At 38.6% G+C, this 26989-nt stretch overlaps 1 protein-coding gene across 3 annotated transcripts in view; it reads left to right on the top strand.

Moving 5' to 3' along the window:
• LOC123265019 (protein Lilipod) overlaps positions 1-26989 on the top strand; it is a gene marked incomplete in the record, with an annotated part of 252377 nt that overhangs the window by 159617 nt on the left and 65771 nt on the right. For 2 of the 3 annotated variants that reach the window (XM_044728601.1, XM_044728598.1), the window contains 1 exon segment: positions 17015-17375. In XM_044728601.1, coding sequence (XP_044584536.1) covers positions 17015-17375 — 361 coding nt within the window. 3 annotated transcript variants of the gene reach the window in all.

The raw sequence follows: 26989 nt of genomic DNA, 5'->3' as shown, positions 1-26989 counted from the left end.
ACGAAAAATCAAGAAAAGGACAGGAGTATTAGTGGGCCTCACGCCCAAGAAGCAGCGATTACCGTAAGCGCTGAGATGAAGCGGACGCAAGCGCTGGAACGCCTCGAAAAGCTGACCAGCGAACTGCATGAGTTTGTCCAATCAAAGGTCAATATCCATAAAGAGATAAAGACCAAGGCAACCGGGGTAGTTAACGCCCTTCGAAGGTTTAAAAAACTGGACGAAGAATGGCAGTCACCTCGACAACTCACTCCTCGTTTTACGCCGGAGAAGAGCAGTCAACTTGCTGTGGAGATCGAAAAATCAATGGACACCGGAGGCGATGCTGACGGTGAATCTGATGCTAAAGACGAAGGTCATACTTCCAACAAGTCTAACAAGAGGAAGGACCGAAACTCCCCAGATGGAATAGATGGGCGATTGACGAAGAGAAAGGACTTGAAACCAAGTCCTCCGAAAAACGTGATGAAGCAGAACGCCGAAAAAAAAGACGCGACTGATTGAAAAGATGTCCACACAAGGAAAGAGAAACGGAGGCTAGCCAAAGAACAGCTCCCAAAGGAGCCTCCAAAAAAGCCCAGGCCAGAGCCTAAGCGCAAAAAACCGCTCAAATGGATCAGACCCGACGCACTGATCATCCGCCCGGCCGAGAAAGCAAAGTACGCCGAGATTTTGCGTCGCATAAAGAAGGACGTCCCTGATGAGCAAGTTCGCACAACAGTGGACAAGATCAACAAGACCAGAAGCGGAGACTTGCTGATTACGATTTCGCGGAAGTGCGTGGACAAAGGCCAAGGCCTGCAACATACCATCGCAAACATTCTTAAGGAGGAGGCCAAAGTGATCTGCAAAGGGCCACAAGAAGACATCGAGATTCGAGACCTAGATGACACCACAACAAAGGAGGATATTCAGGCTGCCCTGCATACGGTAATCAAGGAGCTCTGCGAAATACTACCAGAGACAATCAAGATCCGCAAAGCCTACAGAGGTACCCAAACCGCTGTCGTGACACTACCGGCTGCAGCAGCTCAGAAGATATTAGAAGGAAGCGGTAAAATCCGAATTGGCTGGGTCAACTGCCGAATTAGAGCCACGAGGAAACCTACCCAATGCTACAAATGCTGGCATTTCGGGCACCACGGATCCCAGTGCAGAAGCAAGACAGATCGATCCAAGCTATGCATCAGATGCGGCTAAGAAGGACACAAGATTGCGGACTGTAAAAACCCAGCGAAGTGTGTATTATGCGCGAAAAATAAGAGCGCAGAGAACGCTGCCCATCACGCTGGCACATACAGGTGCCCGGTATACAAAGAGGCACTCCAGAGATTGACAAGCAAGCAAACATATTACAGCTTAACCTCAATCACTGTGAGGCCGCGCATGACCTGCTCATGCAGACCGTGCGAGAATTAGAGCTTGACTTGGTACTAATTGCAGAGCCATATAAACACCTGAGTACCCAACCCTGGGAAGCTGATAGCACATCCAAAGCTGTCATCTGGTTATGTGGCAAGCTCCCTTTCCAAAATGCAGTCGACAACAGCAATGCCGGCTTTGTAGCAGTATCAGTAGAGGGCATCCGCTTCTATAGCTGCTACGCACCACCTAGCCGCTCCATTGTTGACTTCACTGATTCCTTGGATCGACTAACTGAAGATGCGAAGCAATACCATCCAGTAGCGATAGCCGGGGACTTCAACTCCTGGGCAGTTGACTGGGGCAGCAAACATACCAACGCACGAGGGAAAGCACTACTAGAGGCCTTTACTACACTAGATGTAGTTTCGCTCAACAGTGGTGATACGCCGACCTACACCAAAGGTGACGCAAGCTCAATTGTAGACCTCACTTTTGTCAGTAATAGCCTTGCTAGAGGTGACTACAACTGGAAAGTGTTGGACATCTACACTTCCAGCGACCATCATGCGATATTCTGGGAAATATCAAACGACCAGAACCTCAAGAGACCAATCAAGCAGTCTAACATCGTTGGTTGGAAGGTGAAATCTTTTGACCCAGAAGCATTGCTAATAGCCCTCGATAGTGATCCGATCAACACTGGATGTGCAGAACAACATACTAAGGACCTGATGAGAAGAGTAACACATGCTTGTGATGCCAGTATGCCTCGTAAACGTGGCATAAATTCGAGACCTTCGGTGCATTGGTGGAACGACCACATCAGCGTCCTCCGTAAAGAGTGTCATAAGAAAAGAAGAATCTCTCAGCGCGGCTATCAACGGCCCAACTCAGTGGAGCTGATCGCAGAGTACGAAAAGGCGCGTCGTGAACTGAATAAAGCCATCAAAGAGAGCAAAAGGAGATGCTGGAAAGAGCTTATATACGAAGTGGATAAAGACGTGTGGGGTAGGCCTTATAAGGTGGTTATGACCCACCTGAAAAAACAACAAATGCCATCACCTACGTGTCCTCAACTTCTTCAGAAAATCGTCACTGCACTGATCCCACAGCAACGCAACTTCGATTACCAGTTGGCGCCAGGCGAACTGGACGACATTCCACCTGTCACTGAAGAAGAACTACTGGAGGCCTGTAACCATGTAGGGAATTATAAAGCGCCGGGATTGGACGGAATCCCTAATATAGCCTTGAAAACCATCATAAAGGCAGCTCCAACATTATTCCTCGACGCTTATAATGCATGCCTCAAGGAGGGGACTTTTCCTCGTAAGTGGAAACAGCAACGATTGGTACTGTTACCTAAAGGGAAGAAACCACAAAAGAACCGTCATCTTACCGACCACTTTGCATGTTAGATACGGCGGGTAAGATATTTGAGCGCATAATTCACCAGAGAATTGAAGCAGTAGTCGACCCACTCCTGGCAGACAATCAGTATGGATTCCGGAAAGGACGATCAACCCTGGATGCAATCAAACAGGTTGTTGATACGGCCAAGGAAGCAATCGCAGGAACCAGATGGAAAGGTGGAACGAAGAAGTATTGCCTGGTGGCGACACTAGACATCAGAAACGCCTTCAACTCCGCAAATTGGAAATGCATCATGCAGGCCCTCCAAGAGAAGAATGTACCAGAATACCTGCTTAAGATCGTAGTAAGCTACTTTGAAAACAGGGTCCTGAAGTATGACACGAAGAACGGTCCGAGGGAGTATGATATTACTGGAGGGGTACCACGAGGTTCAGTTCTAGGCCCGCTCCTGTGGAACATTATGTATGACGGTCTATTAAGACTAACTCTGCCAAGAAACGTCAAACTCGTAGCATATGCAGATGACGTAGCCGTAGTGATCGTTGCCAAACACCTTGACGAGATAAATCATATGTTCGATCTCACTTTTGAGCACGTTAACCGGTGGATGGACGCAGTGAACCTGCAACTGGTGCAACACAAGACTGAGGCAGTACTTATTACCAGCAGAAAAGTGGTAGAGACCATTAAGCTGAAAGTCGGCGAACAAGAAATCACATCATAACCTTATATCCGATATTTGGGAGTGATGCTTGATGCCCGACTCAACTTCAAGCAGCAAGTGGAACATGTCAGTGCCAAAGCGTCAGTAGTGAGGGCTAGTCTCGCACGACTGATGCCGAACGTCGGAGGCCCAAAACAAAGCAGGAGACTATTATTGTCATCAGTAGTCATATCGGTGCTCACTTACGGAATATCCATTTGGGCCGACGCATTAAAGACACAAGAATCATAGAGAAAGGCTGGACCAGTATATCGACTGAGTGCCCTACGAGTAGCTAGTGTCTTCCGCACTATATCAGAAGAAGCAGTGTGCGTCATTGCTGGAACCCTACCTCTTAGATTTCTAGCAGAGGAAAGACGGGCCCTTTACCAACGAAAAAGGTCAACTGCACTGATCCCTGAAGAACTTAGAATTGAAAAACGGCAGAAGAGCATAGGCCGATGGCAACTACCATGGGATGTTGCAGAGAAGGGTAGGTGGACGCACCGTCTCATATTTCGGATCGACATTTGGCTTAACCGGAATCACGGTGAGGTCAATTACTATCTTACGCAGATGTTGTCGGGACATGGGTGTTTTCGAGAGTATCTACACCGTTTTAAGCACGATGACTCTTCGGAGTGCCCGTCCTGCCCAGGAGCTGCTGAAGACGCGGAGCACGTCTTCTTTGTATGTCCTTGTTTCGATCCACAGCGTGAAGAACTGGAGAGGATCCTGAACCAGAGAATGCAACCAGATTCACTAGTGGAAGCAATGTTGTCATCAGAAGCTGCCTGGAACGCTACCAACACGTTTGCAACAGAAGTCCTTAAAGACTTGCATTCCACCGAAAAAAGAAGAGCAAATAGCAGAAGATAGAAGGAAGGTAGTTAACACCTTAGCCACCAGAAGGAAGAGCAGTAGCTAGATCCTCCCTTCACGAAGTAATGCCTGACGGCGGTTTGCATGAGGGATTAGAGGAAGGAAGGAAAAGGGGTTTAGGGTTTAGTGGGTAGGGGCGTTAGTGTCGAGTTTTAGTATGACGCTGCGTCGAGTCGCCACATATCCAGGCCAAACAACTATGCCTAGAATCCGTAAAAAGTATTCCCCCCCCCTTAGGGAGAAAAAAAAAACACACACACACACACACACACACAAACACACACACAAACATACATACAGACACCGTGACAACCTCGCGGGGATAGTCAGGGAAGCTTCCTGTGACCTTCCAACGTCGAGATCTGATGAAAACTCGATTTTTGCAAAACGGGGTGAAAACAATAACTTCCCAATTTTCGAAAATCTTCGATTTTCTTAGCGGGAAGTTAAAAAGAATTTTTCTTCCTATGTTATTTAAATGGGAAATGAAAAATTAGGGACAGACACCTCTAAATATTAATATTAAGAGCTCCGCTTTGAACAGGCTTCTGTTCTCACCTTAATGCAAGTTTTTAGCCTATTTTTTCGTTGGAAAAAAAAGTCGCCTAAAATTGACACACCCTAATATATGGGTCATTCCACCAAATAAGAACATTTTTACGGGGTGACCCTCGCGGATTATGTTTAAAATTTATGGAGGTGTTCTCTATCAGACGACAAAATTTCCCTGAGAGTTTTAGCTCTTAATACGCAGCGGTCTTGAAGTTATGATTTTTTGAAATTTTGGAAAAAATTTTTTTTCAACTTTTTCGTCAATTTTTCTGATATGAAAAACATTTTTAAACAAAATCGACAAACATTGTATTTTGTAGGAAAAATTCTCAGCTTGTGAATGAAAATATTTATTTTTTCATAAACTCATCAAAAGACCCTTAAAAATCCAATTAAAGTGGGAAAATTGATTTTTTTCGGTGTGCGGCCGAAAATTCTTCAAATTTGAATTTTTTTTCTGGAAGCTGAGAGTTTTTTACACAAAATATAGCGTTTTGCTGATGTGCATATTTTTTGTTTCGTCACAATTAAATTAAATGTTAGATTCACTATGCAGTAATATAATTCAGAATAGTAATATAAATTTCTCTTTAATACTAAAATTATAGTACTCAGAAATTTTTAACCACCTGCTTAAAAGATGAGTCTATAGTTCGTCACTTATCATGCAGATGGCGCTCACAACTCCCTCTATTTACTTTCATTTTGTGACTCTTTCTTGAGCGATTTCTTTTCGGATCGTTTGTTCTTAACAAAAATATAATTGCTCAAGTTTTTAAGTAATAATTATTGCGTTACTTTGATATTTCATTGTCATGAGTAAACGTATACGGTCAGTAAATTGTTGTAATCCATTCAATGAGTCACGTAAGTAACTAATACAGTGCACTTGACCTCTTATGTATAACCTCTACGTAGAACCAATTAAATTAATGGCCTTGTGTTTAATATTGACTTTTGACATCTAATTAAACGAAAATTTTAGATAAAAAAGCATTTGAAGATTTCAGAAAATTCCCCGACGAAGATCGTTGGAAATTTCCTGACGTAGATGATATTTTAATGTTATGTGTGCGTTGTCGATTCCGTGTCAAAGAATATATTCCGCCGGCATCAGAGGAAGAGGAAATTATTTCAAGTCAAATTAGTGTTGAAAGTCTGAGTATATCAGCTGAAATTTGTACTCACGGAAGTAGTTTATTTCGAACTGTCAGCAATTCTAGCGACAATCTATGTGATTACGATGATTTTTCTTTAGAGCGATTTTTGAAAATTCTTCTTATTGAAAAAGACAGGTAAAAATTTTCTATTGCTTAAGTTTTTTATTTACTGAGTGAAAACTTACTTAATTATTTTTCTACGCGTTTAATTTAAGGTTATATTCTGAAAAAAGTTATGGAGTAAAAAAACTTGATGAGAGCTATGCTGCCCTAGAGAATAAGTTCCAATCACAATTTGGAATAGTACCTGAATCTACCTACAGAAAGATTAATCAAGATCATTGTTCCATGATAGCTAAAGTAAAGAAATTATATAGCGCTGAAAGTGACAAGTAAATTTTTTTAACAATCGATCATTTTAAAATATCTTCATTTGTTCATATTAATACGATCGATCGTTTGATTTACAGATCAATAAAAAAGAAGCTGCTTTCAATTTTACCCGACAGTTGGGAAGTCAGTCGTATAGCATCTGAAATTAATTATTCTCGAAAAATGTTACTGAATCTTAAAAATGATATCAGTGAATCTGAGAATGTTGATTTAGACTCTGGTGAAATGACTACTAATTGTTTGAATCCCACAAAAGTTCCAGGCAATCAGCCGATTAAGTTAGATGTAAAAAAACTTGTCATTGATTTTTTTAAAAGTGAAGAAAACTCAAAACAATTAGCGGGCATGAAAGATTGTAAATCTGTAAAGGATTGTGATGGAAATCGAACTAGGGTACAAAAATAGTTGATTCTTTGTAATTTAAAAGAATTGTACCATAGCTTCAAAGCGCAATATAATTCAGTGGCAATCAGATTTTCGAAATTCGCTAGTTTGAGGCCTACTTATTGTATTCTTGCTGGAAGTAGTGGTACACATGTCGTATGTGTTTGTACTATTCATCAAAATGTAAAATTGATGTTAGAAGGTACTTGTGTATTTGACATTCTCTATAATTGTACTAAAACTAGTTATTAATCTCATTACATTTATTCCTTTTAGAATGTAATTTTCAAAAATTTGCGAAAAACACCGATTGGGTTGTAGAATCTCAGCCAATTCACAAAAATTTATTAAATAAATTAGTTTGTAACAATCCAAAAGAATCGTGCTTTTCCAGAATGTGCAATAGTTGTCTAAATAATGAAGAAATCGCTGATTATTTTCGTGTGTCGTTTCATGAATTTGATGTTAATGAAATCCAATATAAAATGTGGACATCAACAGACCGTTGTACTATTGTGAATGTTACTTCAGATTCCAAAGATTTCATCGATACTTTAGTGACGCAACTTGATAAGCTTTTGAAACATGATTCTATTGCGAAAACACAAAGTCGATTTTTTTCTGATACAAAACTAAATTTAAAGAGCGGGGAATTCGCCGTAGTATTCGACTTTGCGGAAAATTATGCATTCGTTGTGCAGGAAGCAGCTCAAGTCTTTCATTGGAATAATGATCAAGCTACTATATTTCCAATGGTGATTTATTATAACGAAAATGATACTATTAAGCATTTGAGCTTTGTTGGTATTTCAGATTGTCTTAAGCACGACACAGTTTTAATTTATTTATTTCAAGAGCAATTGATTGCCTTTCTTAAAAAGAAGTTTGCTGTCATCAATACGATTTTTTACTTCTCTGATGGAGCTCCACAACAATTCAAAAACAAGAAAGCATTTACAAACTTATGTTATGATTATGCTGACTTCGAAATCAACGCTGAGTGGCATTTTTTTGCAACTGCCCACGGCAAAGGACCATGCGATGGTCTTGCGGGTTCATTAAAACGATATGCTGCTAGAGCTTCATCAAATGAACAATAAAGAGCATATACTGAAATCACAAGATTTGTTTTCCTGGGGAACGAAAAATTTTACAAGCGTTGATTTTACTTTTGTAGCTAATGATGATTATTTTTTGGGATGTAAGGGCGTTGAGTTATTTAGTGAAGTAAACGAAGATATACAATTATAATTTTTATTTAAATATATTTAATTGCTAATACATACGTGTACTTAAAACGAGGTGAAGTTACAATCATGCGATACAAAGCTTAGGGGTCACTCGGTCGAACTGAAAATTTTCAAGTGTCCATCCCGGCCTCCGACCTCTCCTGGGGTAGGGGGTACTCGATGGATGTATATAGAAAATATATTAAGGGTAGGAGTACTTAGTTGTACCTAAGTATGGGAAATTGATATACGTAGGTACATGTACAGAAGAGATTCTCTAGGTACACACAAATTATAGAATTGATATACGTAGGTACATGTACAGGATAGATTCTCAAATTATAGAAAAGTAGAAGTATTTTAGTTAAAAGAGATAGATAGAGAGAGAGAGAGAAATAGATATATAGGTATAGGTATAGAGAGCAATTAGTGAGGTCTTGGGTCCTGTCGCTGGCCAGGCGACAAGAGTTTTTAATCCCTTAATTGCTCTTTAGAAAAAGGTATGTTATTGAGAATATTTTGTGGAAATATTTGGGAAAAATTCTTAAGCTTCTTATCGACTAATTTTACATATTTTTAATCTTATTAGAATAAATTTTATTAGGGTCTCGTCAGCTGCAAATGTGAATTTTATTATTTGCAATACAATTACAATAAAATAAAATTTCCCAAAAATGCTCTTGCAGCAGACGAGATTTTATCAGTTGTTTGGCATCACCAAGTAATATATAATCTGGTATAATTTATGGTGATGCGACACAACTAAGATTTTTCTAACACAATACTTAATATCGTTGTAGAAAAACTTCAACTTAAATAATAACTATATTAATTAACTATTATTAATAAATAATAATAATAAAAATTAAATAGTGACAATAAACATAAATGATAATAATAATAATTAAATAATATCACTAATTATGAATAATGATAATTAAATAATTATATATTATTTAATAATAATAATTATAAATAATAATAAATATTTAAAAATAATAATAATTAAACTACCCGGGAGTGGATGGAAGATATGACCCCCACAATTTAATAAAAAAAAATGTGTTAGACGTACGATATTCTCAATCGAAAACGGTGAAAGATACACAGTCATTACACACTTTTGTGCCTTTAAAAGATGAAATTGGTTATGCTTTCATTAAAACTGTGTCCGCATCTCAAAAAAGTTCAAAAATTAAAGTATTTTAATTATAATGAATTTGCGTTTAATTTAATTGTGACGAAACAAAAAATATACACATCGGCAAAACGCTATATTTTGTGTAAAAAAACTCTCAGCTTTCAGAAAAAAAATTCAAATTTGAAGAATTTTGGGCTGCACACTGAAAAAAATCAATTTCTCCACTGTAATTTGATTTTTAAGGGTATTCTGATGAGTTTATGAAAGAATAAATATTTTCATTCAAAAGCTGAAAATTTTCCCTACAAAATACAATGTTTGTCAATTTTGTTTAAAAATGTTTTTCATATCAGAAAAATTGACGAAAAAGTTATAAAAAATTTTTTCCAAAATTTCAAAAAATCATAACTTCAAGACCTCTGCGTTTTAAGAGCTAAAACTCTCAGAGAATTTTTGTCTTATGATAGAGAACACCTCCATAAATTTTAAACATAATCCGCGAGGGTCGCCCCGTAAAAATGTTCTTATTTGGTGGAATGACCCATATATATATGTATATATATATATATATATATATATATATATATATATATATATATATATATATATATATATATATATATAAAGCCAGTCCCATGGCTAAGCGGTATAATGCTTGTCATGCTTGCTTGGGACTGGTGAGGCGTGGGTTCGAATCCCGGTGTGAGCTGAAATTTAATTTTCAGTGAACATCGGTGCTCGTAACTTACAAACGTACAAACGTACAGGCTTGGGTTTTTCGATGGTTTCCCCAAGCTCTGTGCTACTGGTGGGGCACAGGCAAATGCGTGCAGTTTCCCCAAAGTCGGCCCATCGCCGCATTACTCTCCAGGCTGATAAAGTATGTTATACCGCCAAACTTATTCTGCCGAACTTAATGTACCGATCAGCCTGGAGTCCCCTTCCGGTCTCGGCCGGACCCCCATCGAGACAGAAGTCTGAAAAGCAGGGTTAAAATAAAAAAAAAAAAGTTATAAATTTTATGATCACAATGGTGAAAACAGTATACTTGATTGGTGATGTATTAAGTGAATTTGGTAGAAAAAAATTACCTTCATTGAGAGAGGTTATGTCACTTTTATTTTATTATCCCAAAACGAAAAATTTTTCAGTGAAAGAAAGCATATCAACCACTGTCGACAAAGTTTTCAAAATTAGGTGTGTGGCACAAATCCCGACAAGAGAGAAAAGATCTGCATTTTTAAAACTAACCTCAAATCACAATCGATGGAGGAATTTACAAAAAAACTGTAAGAGGAAAAAGTCCAAATCTCAAAAAAAAAAAAAAAAATAAATTCCTTTTTTGGGACGAATTAAATAAACTATTTGATATAGCTCATGCTGATGTGCTAAATTTACTGCATAAAGAAAAAAGATTATTTTATTTGGGACAAAAATCTTCCAGTCGACGTGGTTTTATTTCATATAATTCTCAACCAATTCCAGAAGATGTTGAAGATATGGATGTTGATGTAAGCGATGAAAATAATAACTACAGTAATAGTGGTAACAATAATGAAGAGAACATTGATATCAATTATAATAACAATAATGATACTGGTACATTTGATGTCGGAGAGTTCGGTAATGACAATGTTGACTATTCTTACACAGTTGAGACTGATAATGTTGTTAATCATGAAATATCAAGTCAAACATCTAAGTTATCCCAGAAATCTTTGGAAATTAATACTTCTCGTATAATCTCTGATTATGAAGATGAAATTTCAAAACAACAAGTTCCTAAAATTGATCTAATGACACCAGAACTTGCTGCGGCTTTAGATAAAGCTAATGTGAGTAGTAGGTCGGCGACTTACATTTTTGCTGCTTTATTATCTAGCCTAAATATTGATTGTGCAAGCGTTAACTTCAGTCATTTGACTATTCACCGAGCACGGGAAAAATTTCGCAAAGAAGCGACGTTAAATCTGAAAACTAATTTGGAAACCGATAATTATGTGCTACATTTTGATGGAAAACTGTTGTCAGATATTACAGGTATAGAACAAGTTGACCGGCTTCCTATTATTTTATCATCATCAGGTAAATTTCAACTGTTAGGAGTCCCCAAACTAGAATCTGGAACTGGACAAAATCAAGCTTCAGCTATTATTACAACAGTAAAACAATGGAATATTAATACTGATATCAAAGCATTGTGTTCTGATACTACAGCGTCAAATACGGGTAAATTACTTATTAATTATTAATATATAAAGCGTTTAGTTATAGTAATGTTGAATGCTAAATTCTTATTTTATTTTTACAAGAATCAGAAATAGTGCGTGTGTATTAGCAGAAAAGGCTCTGAATCGACAACTGTTATACTTGTGGTATTTAAATAAAGAGTTGTCTGTTTTATCGCTCTTTGACGAAACTGTTTCAGTTGAAACAAAAAGAAGAATAGTTCATGTTTTAAAAAACTGTGAAACCAATGAAACTACAACGAGTCGTTTTATAATCGATAAGAAAAATTTAGAGTCATTATTAAATAAAGATCTTAGTCAATTTGTATCTATGAGATCGATAAATCTGTTTAAATCGTTTGATTTGTCATATGATTCCATTGATGAGGATGTAACTTTGTGGCCTCAGAATCTAAATTACAAAACAAACTTGGAGTATTTTGAGAAACTTCAAGTTGTAAATGATGTAGCAGAACGCGGCGTGGCATTGATAGAGCAGTATAATCGATGCTTAACGAAAAATGAAGAACAGCTTCAGTATTTATTGCAAGTAGTGACAGAACACAGAAAACGATATCCTCATTGCAATAAAAATAATTTTATAAAATTGTAATATTTTCAAGTTAGAAAAAATTTTATGAATTGTTGTTAAATATTGTTTTTTGTTATAAAGAATTGATTGTTTAATAGAATTTATTAGTATTTGGTAGAAAATAAAATAAATTTGCTATAAAAGAGACCCAAAAATTATTTGTTTGATAATTTTAACCTTTATTCTTACGTATTTGTACTTTTTGTGAGTTACGTATGGAGTAAATAAGCAAAAAAAAAATTAAAATCTCAAATTAACAGAATTCAATTAATTTTACAAAAAAAAACAATATCAATATAAAGTATGATTTTTTTTTGCAATTGTATTGGAAAATATTTGAAATTTTTGATTGGTGTTATTTTTTATTGCAAATATCTTTGAAACGGTTGATCTGAGGAACTTTGACCTTTCTACGTTTTTTGTAGAGCGTGAAATTTTCTATAAGACATCTCTCTTGGATATTGCGTAAACAAGCCATTCCGAAGTAATTAAAATTCAAAAATAAAAAAAATTTTTCATGGATTTTTTTCAAAAAGTTGCCCTTCATTCTCAGTAGCTTTCCATCGTTAATACTTAACATATAGTCGAACAGATATTAGCATTCACCAGCTAACTAGTGTTCAAGTTCGATGGTTACCCATCGACCTAACTATCCGAAGACGAATTGTCTCAAATCGTTAATGAAGATGGAAATTTCCATCCACTTGAAATTAGATTTGTACTAGCATAAAAATGACCGAATAGGTGATAACGGGTTAGAAGAATTATAATAAATCACGGTTGATAAAATTAATAAAAAGTTTAAAAATATAAAAGCGCCTAGAAAATGGAAACAGAAGTACTACAGTTTATATCGTAGTATGGAGTTTAAAGGGAGGAGATAGCATAGTATTGACAACTACTGAGAGTTAAGTGTATACTGAGAGAAAGTAAGTGGAGAATGACCCGGTAGCTTAACTGGTAAAAGCATCCTGACATGTAATCGGGGAGATCCAGGTTCGATTCCTGGCTTGGTTAATTTTTCATGGATTTTTTTCAAAAAGTTGCCTTTTATTCTCAGTAGCTTTCCATCATTAATACTTAACATGTAGTCGAACAGATACTAGCATTCACCAGCTAACTAGTGTTCAAGTTCGATGCTTACCCATCGACCTAACTATCCGAAGACGAATTGTCTCAAATCGTTAGTGAAGATGGAAATTTCCATTCACTTGAAATTAGATTTATACTAGCATAAAAATGACCGAATAGGTTATAACGGGTTAGAAGAATTATAATAAATCAGGCAGAAATTTGAAAGACTTAAAAAGACTTTCAAGGACTGTACGTAAAAAAATTTCTGCGAGCAATAAAAATGTTTTTTTTTTTAATTTTTTAGAATAGAAAAACAATTTAAAAAAATTACGAGACTAATTTTGAGTAGAAAAATTATAGAAAGAGTAGCACATAGGTTTTTTTTTCTTTTTATATTAGCAATATTAGATAATATGTTAACAGAATTGAATAATTTTAACTTTTTAAGTATAATTAAAGTTCCTCAAAATTTTAAAAAATGTTGCTATATAAATTTTATGATACAAATAGAAAATTAAAAACAATTAGGAATTATCAAAATTATTTGTCTTCATTTCTATTGAAATTACAAGGTTTTATTTGTACTAAAACATATTACCCAGTTTAAAAATAAAATTATAGATATGGAGTATAAAATGTTGAATATGTAATTAAATTCAAACTTTTAAATATAAGAATTTTTTTTAATGCGCAACTCTGCGTCGTATTTTTTGATACTTTGTGCGAGCAGCAGTAATCACGCCCCCCAAGTAGCTTGATAAACGTGCCTTTTCATAATTCAATTTTTCTTTGCTATAATTTTTGTCTTGTAAAAATGCATTGTAATGACGGGCTAGCAGCTCTTGCTTACGAGGTGTTAGTTCTTTTTTATTACCAGTAAGGTAAAAGCCCCAATATATGATCATGTACCAGTATATGATCACTCCATGTATTTGTGTATCTATATTTGTGAATATAGATATACAAATACATGGAGTGATCATATACTGGTACGTGATTCTCTATTGGGGCTTTTGCCTTACTTGATGATTGTTTAACTACCCTAGTCGACAAAGTTTCAATTCCCCAAATTGCGTGTGACATTTGAGTGATGTAAGTTTGATTGCAATTTGAAGTAGTTGCTGCTAAGTGTACAGCACTCGGAATGTAAATATCATCACCAATATGGAATTGATCATTATTAAAAGAACTATCCTCGTTTGCAAGAGCCCGATTATTTCTGGACTGATGTGGCTGTGGCTGTTGACTCGGACTGTGACGTTTATTTAGTTGAGCTTGGTAAGCAGCTTCTGCCAGTAGTGCACGTTGTTTCCATTTTTTTATTTCCAATTCCTGTTGCTTGCATCGTTCTACCAAATTTAAGTACGCTCCACTTTGAGTTTTTTCACTTGTCTAAAAACAATTACGCATAAAAGAAATGTATGATCATGATTTAACAAGACGATAATTTTATTTTTAAACTGGGTAATATGTTTTAGTTAAAATAAAACCTTGTAATTTCAATAGAAATAAAGACAAATAATTTTGATAATTCCTAATTGTTTTTAATTTTCTATTTGTATCATAAAATTTATATAGCAGCATTTTTTAAAATTTTGAGGAACTTTAATTATACTTAAAAAGTTAAAATTATTCAATTCTGTTAACATATTATCTAATATTGCTAATATAAAAAGGAAAAAAAACCTATGTGCTACTTTTTCTATAATTTTTCTACTCAAAATTAGTCTTGTAATTTTTTTAAATTGTTTTTCTATTCTAAAAAATTAAAAAAAAAAAAAAAAAAACATTCTTATTGCTTGCAGAAATTTATTTTACATACAGTCCTTGAAAGTCTTTTTAAGTCTTTCAAATTTCTGCCAAATCGCAGAAAACAAACGACTTATATAGAGTTTAAAAGACTTTCTTAGACTTTCTTAGAATTTCAAACTAAAGATAAATCTTTTAAAATTCTAATTTACTCTTCAATATAATTTTTTCGACTTTTTTTTTCCGTGACTATTTCCACAAGGGTAGCGTTTTTTCAATTGCCTATAATTAATTAACAAATAGTGATCGTCATTCAGTTTGTTCAGGAATTTTATAATATTATGTTAAACTATCTAGAAACAACCTCCCGAGTCCAATTGAAGGTAATGCTATTTAATCGAGTAAGACCACGTAAAATTGACTATCTTTTTTGGGATATTCGATTGATTTTTCACGTTAACTAGTACTTGGAAAATTTAACAAAGAAGGGTTGCTTTTTATTTTACTATGTATATAACAGCAGGTCAAATTATTAGGAACTACTTTGCCCTCATGATCATATAACGTAAGTCAGATCGTAGTGGGATACTTTGGTCAAATTTTATAAACAATTAAAGTCCTTTTCAATTGATTTTTTCAACATTTTGCAAAATAAGTAAAAGATTATCAAAAAAAAAACTTTAACGCTGATTATATTAAAGTATTTTATAATTGAAAAATTACATTAGATTTCTCAAACGTGTTTTCAACTGTATCTTTGGTGCAGCTTTGAAGCAATCTATTTTTTAAATTAATGAACAAATAGAAACATGTTTTAAATTATATCTGTGGAGAATTTTACTCTTTACAAACTCTCAATTAGTTGCATTTTCTGTGATTCCAATATAGTTTGAGCTATTTTGAAAAAATTGAGAAAACTTGTGAATGTTTGGAAAATCTGCTCAAACATTATATACATTTTTGTATAATTATATAGAATTTTGTATAATTATATAGAATTTTATATAATTATGTATATTTATATAAAATTTTAAGTTAACACTTATGTATAATTAGATAAAATTATAAATAATTTTATATAATTATATCTTATTATATAAAAAATTTTTCTCTGGGTAGATAAAATTATATATAATTATACAAAAATATATAAAATAATACATAATTTTAGTTAATTATATATTATTATATAAAATTTTTTTCTCCGTGTATATAACATTATATATAATTATGTATCAATTTACATATTTATATAAAATTATACATAATTATATTAAATTTTATATATATTTATATAAAATTAGATCAAATTATTTATAACTAACAGTCTGCCCCGGCTTCGCACGGCTATTTAACAAAAATTTCAACATTACTTATGATTCCCAACAGTGAAAGAATTTTTCAAATTGGTTCAGTAGTTTCGGAGCCTATTCGATGCAAACAAACAAACAAACGAACATACAATCAAATATTTCTTCTTTATAACATTAGTATAGATTAAATATAATTTTACATAATTATATATAATTTTTTTTCCCCGGGAGATGTGTGAAATACAAGGGTTGAACAAAGACTGGTTGCACGCGGCTTCTGCGTACATAAATTAGCATTGAGAAGTAGGTAGACGTTCTAGCGCCACTCTCAAATGATTTTTGTACTATTTAGACACAGTTAGCGATTATCACTTAATTTCTAATTTACCGAATGTGAGCCAACTGGCCACGTTGCAATATATTATAAGTCGAAATAGTATATATAATTAAATTTCAACAGTTTGGATTTTATAACTGACTTAATTTTTCAAAAAAACATTGAATTTGTAATGAAACACATTAACGAATAACCTCCCGATTTTTTTGAATCATTCATTTGCACAGCGTAAAGTTGAAAATTACAAGTGTATAGATAATTCTTCTAACGACTTATTTTCTTTAATATATTTTCTAGTCGATTATGAAAGAGGCTTAATACCGTGCGTGAATTACTAGTAACATAACCAGTGCAGCCAGATCGTAGGTAAAAAGTTCCCCTTTCCTAAGTAAAATAATGCGGTACATAATGCTGGGTGGGGGTACTTTTTACCCACGATCTGGCTCTACTAAACGTAATTGATTTTTACTGTGACTGTCGTAAATATACTAATTCGTTTATTCGAATCGAATAAGTATTAAAAACAATTTATTTATAGATTTGATTGTTGTAGGCTCTACAATTCCAAATCAACAGAGAATAATCATGTGATATTAAATTCAATGCTACCATCGATCAACGAAACACCGTTCGATGATGAAGAGCAAATTACTAACCACAATTCAAGCTCAATAGAAAATGACAATAATAAGCAACATCTGGTGGAAAGATTAATTGATATCCGGTTTCAACTACAAGTTCTAGATCAACAAAAAAAATCATGTTGGATTAGACGAACTTTCATGTACCCTTTCGCAATGTTGACTTTATTCTTGCTTTCCACGACTACTGCATTACTTGCTTTCCAAAATACAATGGAATTGTTAATTGGAATTAAAGCTTTACCGCTGATTACCAAGGTTAGTGCCATTGGTGTTTATAACCGATTTTGAATTAATTTGTTATAGTCTACTGAAATTACTTACTCTTAAGCGTTGTTCGCAGAAATTTTCCTATTGCATGCCTTAAGCGTGAGCGTAGGTATGCTCTTGCCTAAAAATCAAGATCCCGTGTTACGTCACAATAATTTGTATTTGACAGACATAATATTCATATAAATACTATAGAAAGTACACTGTCAGATGAAAAAAATAATCACTGATCATTTAAAAATTTTTTTCGATTTTTTCCGATAACTATATTTATATAGAAAAAAGGTTTTTAAGCGCTCGTAGTGTACATTTTTGCGAATTACTGGCTGGGTAAACACTATAACTTTAATAAAAATCCAGTTATACATTCTTTTTAACTTCTCGCTAAAAAAATCGAAGATTTTTAAAAATCGGGAAGTTAATGTTTTCACCCCGTTTTGCAAATATCGAGTTTTCATCAGATCTCGATGTTTTAAGGTCATAGGAAGCTTCCCTGACTACCCCTGCGATGTTGTCACTATGCCTGTATGTGTGTATGTGTGTGTATTTTTTTTTTTAACTTAGGGGGGGGAATCCCTTTTACAGATTCCAGGCATAGCTGTTCGGCCTCGATATGTGGCGACTCGTCGCAGCGTCATACTAAAACTCGACGCTAACGCCCCTACCCACTAAACCCTAAACCCCTTTTCTTCTTTTCTCTAATCCCTTATGGAAACCGCCGTCAGACATTACTTCGTGAGGAGAGGATCTACCTACTGCTATTCCGTCTGGTGGCTAAGGTGTTATTTTTCCTTCCTTCTAGTTTCTGTCATTTGCCCTTTTTTTTTCAATGGAACGCAGCTCTGTAAGCACTTCGGTGGTAAACGTGCTTGTGGCGTTCCAGGCAGCTTCGGATGACAGCATTTCTTCTACTATTGACTCTGGTATGATTTCCTTGTTCAGGATCTTCTCTAGCTCATCACACTGTAGGTTAAAACGAAGGCACTCAAAGAAAACTTGTTCCGCATTTTCAGCAACTCTTGGGTAAGACAGACACTCTGGGGAATTATCGAGCTAAAAGCGATGAAGGTACTCCCGGAAGCAGCCGTGTCCTGACAACATCTGGGTCAGATAGTAGTTGGCCTCGCCGTGATTCCGGTTAAGCCGAACGTTAATCCTTGGTATAAGTCGATGAGTCCATCTTCCCTTCTCCGCAGCATCCCATAGTTGTTGGCATCTTGCTATACTATGCTGTCGCTCTTTAGTTCTCAGTTCTTCAGCGCTCAGTGTAGATAACCTCTTGCGGTGTTATAGGTTCCGTCTTTCCTCAGCTAGGACTCTAAGAGGCAGAGTTCCAGAAATGACGCACACTGCCTCCTCGGATATTGTGCGGAAGGCGCTTGCAACTCTCAGTGAACTTAATCAGTAGACCAGTCCGGCTTTCCTCCATGATTCTTGGGTCTCCAGCGCATCTGCCCAAACGGATATTCCATATGTGAGCACTGATGTGACTACTGACGACAGCAATAGTCTCCTGCTTTGCTTCGGGCCTCCAACATTCGGCATCAGTCTTGATAGACTAGTTACCACTGCTGATGCTTTAGCTCTTACGTGTTCGACCTGTTGCTTAAAGTTCAGTCGGGCATCCAGCGTCACCCCCAGATATCGGATAAATGGTTGCGATGCGATCTACTGCTCGCCGAAATTGAGATTGATGTTTTCTACTATCTTTCTGCTGGTGATGAGCACAGCTTCAGTTTTGTGCTTGGCTAACTCCAACTTCATCATCTCCATCCATAGGTTAATCCGGCTAAATGTGATATCGAAAGCCAGATTGATCTCTTCCAAGTGTTTAGCGACAATCACTACCGCTACATCATCGGCATATGCAACATGTTTCACCTCTGATGGTAATGCAACTCTCAGGAGACCATCATACATGATGTTCCACAGCAAAGGACCCAAAACCGAGCCCTGTGGCACTCCTCCGGTTATTTCGTACTCCCTTGGACCGTTTTTCCGTGTGTGTGTGTGTGTGTGTTTTTTTTTTTTTTTTTTTTTGTGGGGAATCTTTTTTACGGATTCTAGGCATAGCTGTTTGGCCTGGATATGTGGCGACTCGACGCAGCGTCATACTAACTCGACACTAACGCCCCTACCCACTAAACCCTAAACCCCTTTTCCTTCTTTCCTCTAATCCCTCATGGAAACCGCCGTCAGGCATTACTTCGTGAAGGGAGGATCTAGCTACTGCTCTTCCTTCTGGTGGCTAAGGTGTTAACTATCTTCCTTCTATCTTCTGCTATTTGCTCTTTTTCTTTCGGTGGAACGCAAGTCTTTAAGGACTTCTGTTGCAAACGTGTTGGTAGCGTTCCAGGCAGCTTCTGATGACAACATTGCTTCTACTAGTGAATCTGGTTGCATTCTCTGGTTCAGGATCCTCTCCAGTTCTTCACGCTGTGGATCGAAACGAGGACATACAAAGAAGACGTGCTCCGCGTCTTCAGCAGCTCCTGGGCAGGACGGGCACTCCGAAGAGTCATCGTGCTTCAAGCGGTGTAGATACTCTCGAAAACACCCATGTCCCAACAACATCTGCGTAAGATAGTAATTGACCTCACCGTGATTCCGGTTAAGCCAAATGTCGATCCGAGGTATGAGACGGTGCGTCCACCTACCCTTCTCTGCAGCATCCCATTGTAGTTGCCATCGGCCTATGCTCTTCTGCCGTTCTTCAATTCTAAGTTCTTCCGGGCTCAGTGCAGTTGACCTTTTTCGTTGGTAAAGGGCCCGTCTTTCCTCTGCTAGAACTCTAAGAGGTAGGGTTCCAGCAATGACGCACACCGCTTCTTCTGATATAGTGCGGAAGGCACTAGCTACTCGTAGGGCACTCAGTCGGTATATTGGTCCAGCTTTTCTCCATGATTCTTGGGTTTCCAGTGCATCAGCCCAAATGGATATTCCGTAAGTGAGCACTGATGTGACTACTGATGACAATAGTAGCCTCCTGCTCTGCATTGGGCCTCCGATGTTAGGCATCAGCCGTGCGAGACTAGCCCTCACTACTGACGCTTTGGCACTGACATGTTCCACCTGCTGTTTGAAGTTGAGTCGTGCATCCAGCATCACTCCCAGATAACGGATAAATGGTTGTGATGTGATTTCTTGTTCTCCGACTCTCAACTTGATGGTTTCTACCGTTTTTCTGCTGGTGATGAGCACTGCCTCGGTTTTATGCTTGGCTAGTTGCAAGTTCATCATGTCCATCCAGAGTTGACCGTCCTTTTCGGAAACCAAACTGGTTCTCTGCTAGGAGTGGATCGACTAAAGCCTCTATTCTCTGATGAATCATGCGCTCGAATATCTTGCCGGCCGTGTCTAACATGCAGAGTGGTCGGTAGGATGACGGTTCTTCCGGCGGCTTTTTCCCCTTCGGAAGTAACACTAGCCGTTGCTGTTTCCACTTCTGGGGAAAAGTCCCTTCCTTCAGGCATGTATCGTAAACGTCCAGGAATAATGTTGGTGCTGCCCTAAGGATTGATTTCAGGGCAATATTAGGAATTCCGTCCAATCCCGGCGCCTTATTATTCCCTACTCGATTTCCTGCCTCTATCAACTCGTCCAACGTGATAGTTGGGATGTCTTCAGAATTGAGCTGCTCCAACTTGCAGGTGAATACCAGCTGTTGGGGAAACAACGTAGTAACAATCTTCTCTAGGAGTTGTGGACACGTAGGTGATGGCATTGGTTGGCATTTCAAGTGGGTCATAACCACCTTATACGGTCTGCCCCATGGATCTTTCTCGACTTCTGCGACCATTTCCTTCCAGCAACGTCTTTTGCTTTCTTTGATGGCTCAGTTCAGTTCTCGACGGGCCTTTTTATACTCTGCCAACAGCTCTGCGGAGTTAGATCGTCTGTAGCTACGCTGAGACTTTCTTCTTTTTTTAAGACACTTTGAGCGTAGAATGCTAATGTGATCGTCCACCAGTGCATTGAAGGTCTTGAATTTATGCAACGTTTCCGAGACATACTAGCGTCGCAAGCCTGGGTGACTCTTCTCATTAGGTCCTTGGTCTTCTCTTCAGCAGTTTCTACGATGATCGGATTGCAGTCTAAGGCTACTACTAAAGCAGTGGGGTCGAGAGACTTAACTTTCCACCCAACCGCGCTAGCGCTCCTGTTGTCTCTTGTTAGTTTCTGGCCAGTTGATATTTCCCATAGTATCGCACTATGGTCGCTGGCTGTATAGATGTTAAATACTTTCCAAGATAAACCTCTTCGAGCTAAACAACTGCTGACAAATGTAAGGTCGACAGTTGAGTTTGCCTCTCCCTTAGTATACGTCGGCGTGTCACCGGTATTAAGAAGGATCACGTTCAGAGTGGCCATTGCCTCGAGAAGTGCTTTTCCACGTGTATTAGTGAACTTGCTGCCCCAGTCTGTTGCCCAGGAATTGAAGTCACCAGCTATTGCCACGGGAAAGTGTTTTCTTGCGTCCTCAGTTAGCCGATCAAGGAAGTCTTCAAAATGGTCATTAGAGAGACTAGGTGGTGCATAGAAACTGTAGAAGCGGATGCCATCTACCCATGCTGCTACGAAGCCAGCTTCTTTATTGTTGATTGTTCTCTGAAAAGGACATTTACCGCAGGACCAGATGACGGCTTTGTTAGTGCTGTCAGATTCCCAGGGTTGGTTACTCAGATGTCTATAAGGCTCACTCATAAGTGCTACATCTGCCTCTAATTCGCGCACAGTTTGCATGAGCAGGTCATGCGCAGCCTCACAATGATTGAGGTTGAGCTGCACTATCTTCATGTTCTTGGCTTCGTTATCTTCTGGAGCGCTTCTTGGAAGATGGGGCATCTGTTCGTGCCTGCATGGTGAGCCGTCTTTTCTACGCCGTGCCGTTCAAAGCACAGTGCACATTTAGCTGGATTTTTACAATCAGCAATTTTGTGTCCTTCTTTTCCGCACCTTATGCAGAGTTTAGACCGGTTGACTTCGCTTTTGCACTGTGATCCGAAGTGCCCAAAGTGCCAGCATTTGAAGCATTGTATGGGTCTCTTCGTTGCTCTCATTCGGCAATTAGACCAGCCTATCCTTATTTTGCAGTTTCCCTCCAGTAACTTTTGTGCTGCAGCTGCTGGTAGTGACACTGTGGCTGTCTGTATACTCCTAAAGGCTTTACGGATCTTGATTGCCTCTAGTGGGATTTCACAACTTTCTCCAGCTTCCCTCTTTAGAGCGGTCTGAATATGCTCTTTCGTCGTGTCGTCATCGACATCTCGGATCTCGATGGTCTCCTGTGGCCCTTTGCAAATCACTTTGGCCTCCTCCTTAAGGATGTCCGCGATCGTCTTTTGCGGACCTTGGCCTTTGTCAGTGCTCTTCCTCGAAATCGTGATCAACAAGTCCCCACTTCTGGTCTTGTTGATCTTATCCACAGTTGAACGAACCTGCTCATCTGGGACGTCCTGCTTTATACGACGCAGAATCTCGGCATACTTTGTTTTCTCGGCCGGGCGGATGATCAGTGCGTCGGGTCTGATCCATTTGCGTGGTTTTTTCTGCTTAGGCTCTGGCCTGGGCTCCTTCGGCGGCTGTTTTGAGAGTTGCTCTCTAGCTAGCCTTCTCTTCTCCTTCTTAGACTGTACTTTTTCCCAGTCAGTCGTCTTCTTGGGTTCGTCGCCCTGCCCTGCCAGTCGTTGGAGAGGGCTTTTTTTCAAGTCCTTCTTCTTTTTGACTTTGTCGGTTGACTCTGGCGAATCTCGGTCCTTTCTCTTTCCAGACCTTGTGTCAGTTTCACCCTCGTCCTCAGCAGCAGATTCACCGTCACCGTCGGCTCCAGTGTCCATTGCTTCTGTGTAGGGAGAATGGGTTAGGAGAAAGGGTCGACAACGTGGAGCACTTAATGCTTGAATGCCATGAGTACGAGCCTCAACGTGAGGTGCTCAAGGACATATGGGGTGGGAACGCGGAGTGGGCGAGCGTTGCGCGTGCGATTGCCACATCCCAAAGTAACTTCAAGCTTTTAAAAGGTTTCAGTAAAGTTGTAATGTGTTGCAAACTCCAAACCCAGCTAGCTAATGAAAACGCGACTAGGGACGAGACTCAACAGACATCCACCTAGGTAGAGTCCGAGCGCCTAGGCACAAGCGATATGCTCCACACAATTGTGAGGACAGTATAAAGCTTTGGATGACTGACGTAAAATAAGCTAGGGAAAATGACCACAAATAACACAAGTGCCCGGGCACCCTACACACGCAAACACTTACACGTAAAATCAGACGTTACACACAACACATCACACAAACAACATGGTCTTCAATCGACTCCGCCTCCCCGTGGTCCCCGCTGGATACTGCTCATATCCTGTGGGTACATCTCGATGTGCCTACGGGGAATGAGTTGCCAGAAGAATCGATGAGAGTTGCACACACTTACAATTATACGCAACTTTTGCAGCTGTTCAATGAATGTGTATAAACACAAGAGAACGGCGGTTTTTCCTTGTCCGCGAACTGGGCTGTGTTCTCGTTATGGTGGGAGTAGGACAAATATACGTGCGTTTATAGCTCTTTTGAGCCCAGGAAACGGCCTCTTCGGAGGTAGGCGAAAGCCTCGCCATATATTCTTCTTGTCCATTGCTTCTTCCGTCTCAGTTTCAGTTTCAATGCGGCGTCGTGATGACTGCCATTCCTCGTCCAGTTTCTTGAATCTTCCAAGAGCATTGACCACACCGGTTGTCTTGGTCTTTATCTCCTTGTGGATATTGACTTTAGTTTGGACAAACTCTTGCAGCTCAATGGTTAGCTTCTCAAGGCGCTCCAACGCTTGCGTTCTCTTCATGTCAGCGCTTGCTTCAATCGCTGCTTGTTGAGCATGAAGCCCGTTTCTATTCTTGTTTGTTTCCTGTAAGTTACTCATACTTTATAATTTACCAGCGCATCGTACGGAGTGGAGCGGGTTGCCATAACTAGGAACGGGTGTACCCTCGGAGATAGTACTCCTACCCCAGTTCCCTGAGGCCTAGCCGACACTTAGCCAGTCCCGGAATACACGGACGGACTAGACTCGCTCGGAGCGGTGAAGATTCCGATCTCTAACACTCACTGCGTACTTCCTGATCAAGGCCCGAAGTGGCTGGCTCCTGATCCACTGCTGCAACTTACACCTCGGCAGAACAAGCTCACATCAGCCGTGGCCTGCATCGTCGGAAACTACGATACAGGTTCCGGTCACCCCCAGTGGGTCACAGCAGAGAACGATCGTCTTGCTAGGTCAGTTAGTGTGACCAACCCATTACAGGGGAGTTTTGTCCACTTATTTTGTTTGGTTATTTTGCTTGACTCCTACCCGCTGTACCTCATCAACTATGAGATTGTGTCATCCAAGGACAGCGAGCGTTCTCCCATCCGCTCGGGGAGACGCGCCCGGTAGCAGTATCTCTTCTGCCCCGAGGTGTGTGTGTGTGTGTGTGTGTGTGTGTGTGTGTGTGTGTGTTTGTGACTCGCTTATAACTTTTGAACGACTATATTGATCAGAACCTACCAAACGGCTAAAGAGTTCCCTCAAACTTAGATTTCGTGTAAATTTGAACCGATTCAGATCAATAGATTTGGAGAAATTTCGAAAAATCTTAAAATAACTAAGAAAGAATTTCTTTTTGAACGTAGTTTCTATGGAATAACTTTTAAACGGCTTTATCGATCAACTTCAAAAACTACTCCGCCCTTAACCTTGAAAAACTACGTCGATCGCTCCCAGTCCGGTCAAAATCGGTTGACTTGTTATAAGGGGGGCCCTCACCCAGGTCTGTGACCTCTTGAGGACGACTCCATTTAACACTTGGCATCAAAACGGCGCCACCTAGAGTAAATCAAGATGTTCAGAACTCAGCCTCTTGGTGCTGAGTTCCTTACCAAGCTAGCTCAACCAGGGCGTGGGAAAATCACTTTCCTGGTCACAAGGAAATGTATTGAGAGTGAGAGAGGTGAACTGCAGTGATAAGAGATAGGTTTTGATTCACAACTGGTTTATTCATCCGACACAAACAATGAGTACACTTTACAATTGATCTAATTAATGCATTATTCACAATAAAATAATGACTCGACATCCCCAAGACTCGATATCAAAATTCACTGACTCTACAATTATAATTCACTTATTAAGTAAATATAAATCTCACTTATAAAAAAACGTACTCGACGATATGCCTGCTGACTGCTGAATGAATAACTCGACGGTGAATGGACGCACGTACGAAATTCCTGTCGTTGAAGTTGACAAATCCACGAGGTAGTACGGCACCGACTTCCTGGCCTCCTGGCCAACCCGAGAACGCCTCACAGACCATTCCAACAGGACCTAGTCTGGGTCTCCTCCTATGAGGATGGACGCCTGTCGACCCGCTCAACGATCACCGACGCGTCCCAGGTGTTGTGCGTATTGGCAGCGCTGTCTTCAAGTCAACCGATTCGTTTGGCTGCCGACGACGGAAGAGAGCGAGCTCACTCATGCCCTTTTCAAAGTGCTCTTCTACGACCTCCACTCGGTCCCAAACTATAGCTCTCGCACTAAAACAGAGTTTGCCGGAGCAACACAGTGCGGCCAAATAACTTGTTCATGTAAACAATTTGCCTTGCCGAGCATCGAGTGCACTGGTTTACAAGTCTGAGTATGACGTTATAATTTAAATTGAAACCTTCCGGTTACATCGTTCGAGAGATATCGTGAAAGAAAAAAAACCGAAAAAAGTGTTATTTTCACATAACTTCGACATTTTTTCTCGGATCGTTCTTAATAAAATAAAATAATTTTTAGAGCTTAAAAAACCACGTTGATCAGCGTCAAAAACGTAGAAATCGGTTGATTGGTTCGAGAGATATCCTCAACGAAATATTTGGAAACAAGTGTTTTTTTAACATAACGTCGACATTTTCTGGAATAACTTTCAAACGGCTTTACCGATCAATTTCAAAAACTAATCAGCTATTAACATAAAAAAACTACATCTATCGCAGTCAAGCCGGTCAAAATCGGTCAATTCGTTCAAGAGATATCATGAACAAAAGAAAACCGAAAAAAGTGTTTTTTCGGAATTACTCCGAATTTGCTAGTTTTTTCAATTCAAACTTGAACATTCTTCATGAGGCTGAAAAAACTGCGTCGAATGCTACCAAATGCGTGGAAATCGGTTAATTCATTCAAAAAGTATTGCGGTTTGAAAATTCAATAAATATTGTTCTACGAGCTGCTATCAGACTTTTGAGCTCGATTAGCTCAAAAGCATAGAAAATCTATCTCTTTAAGCTCAGACAGCTCAAAATAACACATAGATTATATTTTTGAGCTTGGAGAGCTCAAAAACATCATTAGTGCAACTTTAAGCGCCTAGGTATGGGATTAGCGGGAAGTTGCAGGGATGGCCATGAGGGTCTACCGTTTTTCTAATTTTTAACTTCCTGCTAAGAAAATTGAAAATTTTCATAAATCGGGGAGTCATTGGTTTTACCCCGTTTTTCGAAAATCGAGTTTTCATCGGATCTCGACGTTTTGAGGTCCAAAAAAGCTTTGCTGACTATTTTTACGATGATGTCCGTACGTCTGTGTGT

Source organism: Cotesia glomerata, linkage group LG5 (genome assembly GCF_020080835.1).
Source record: "Cotesia glomerata isolate CgM1 linkage group LG5, MPM_Cglom_v2.3, whole genome shotgun sequence".
Taxonomy (NCBI): Eukaryota; Metazoa; Arthropoda; class Insecta; order Hymenoptera; family Braconidae; genus Cotesia; species Cotesia glomerata.
This window is presented reverse-complemented; position numbering and strand designations above follow the sequence as displayed.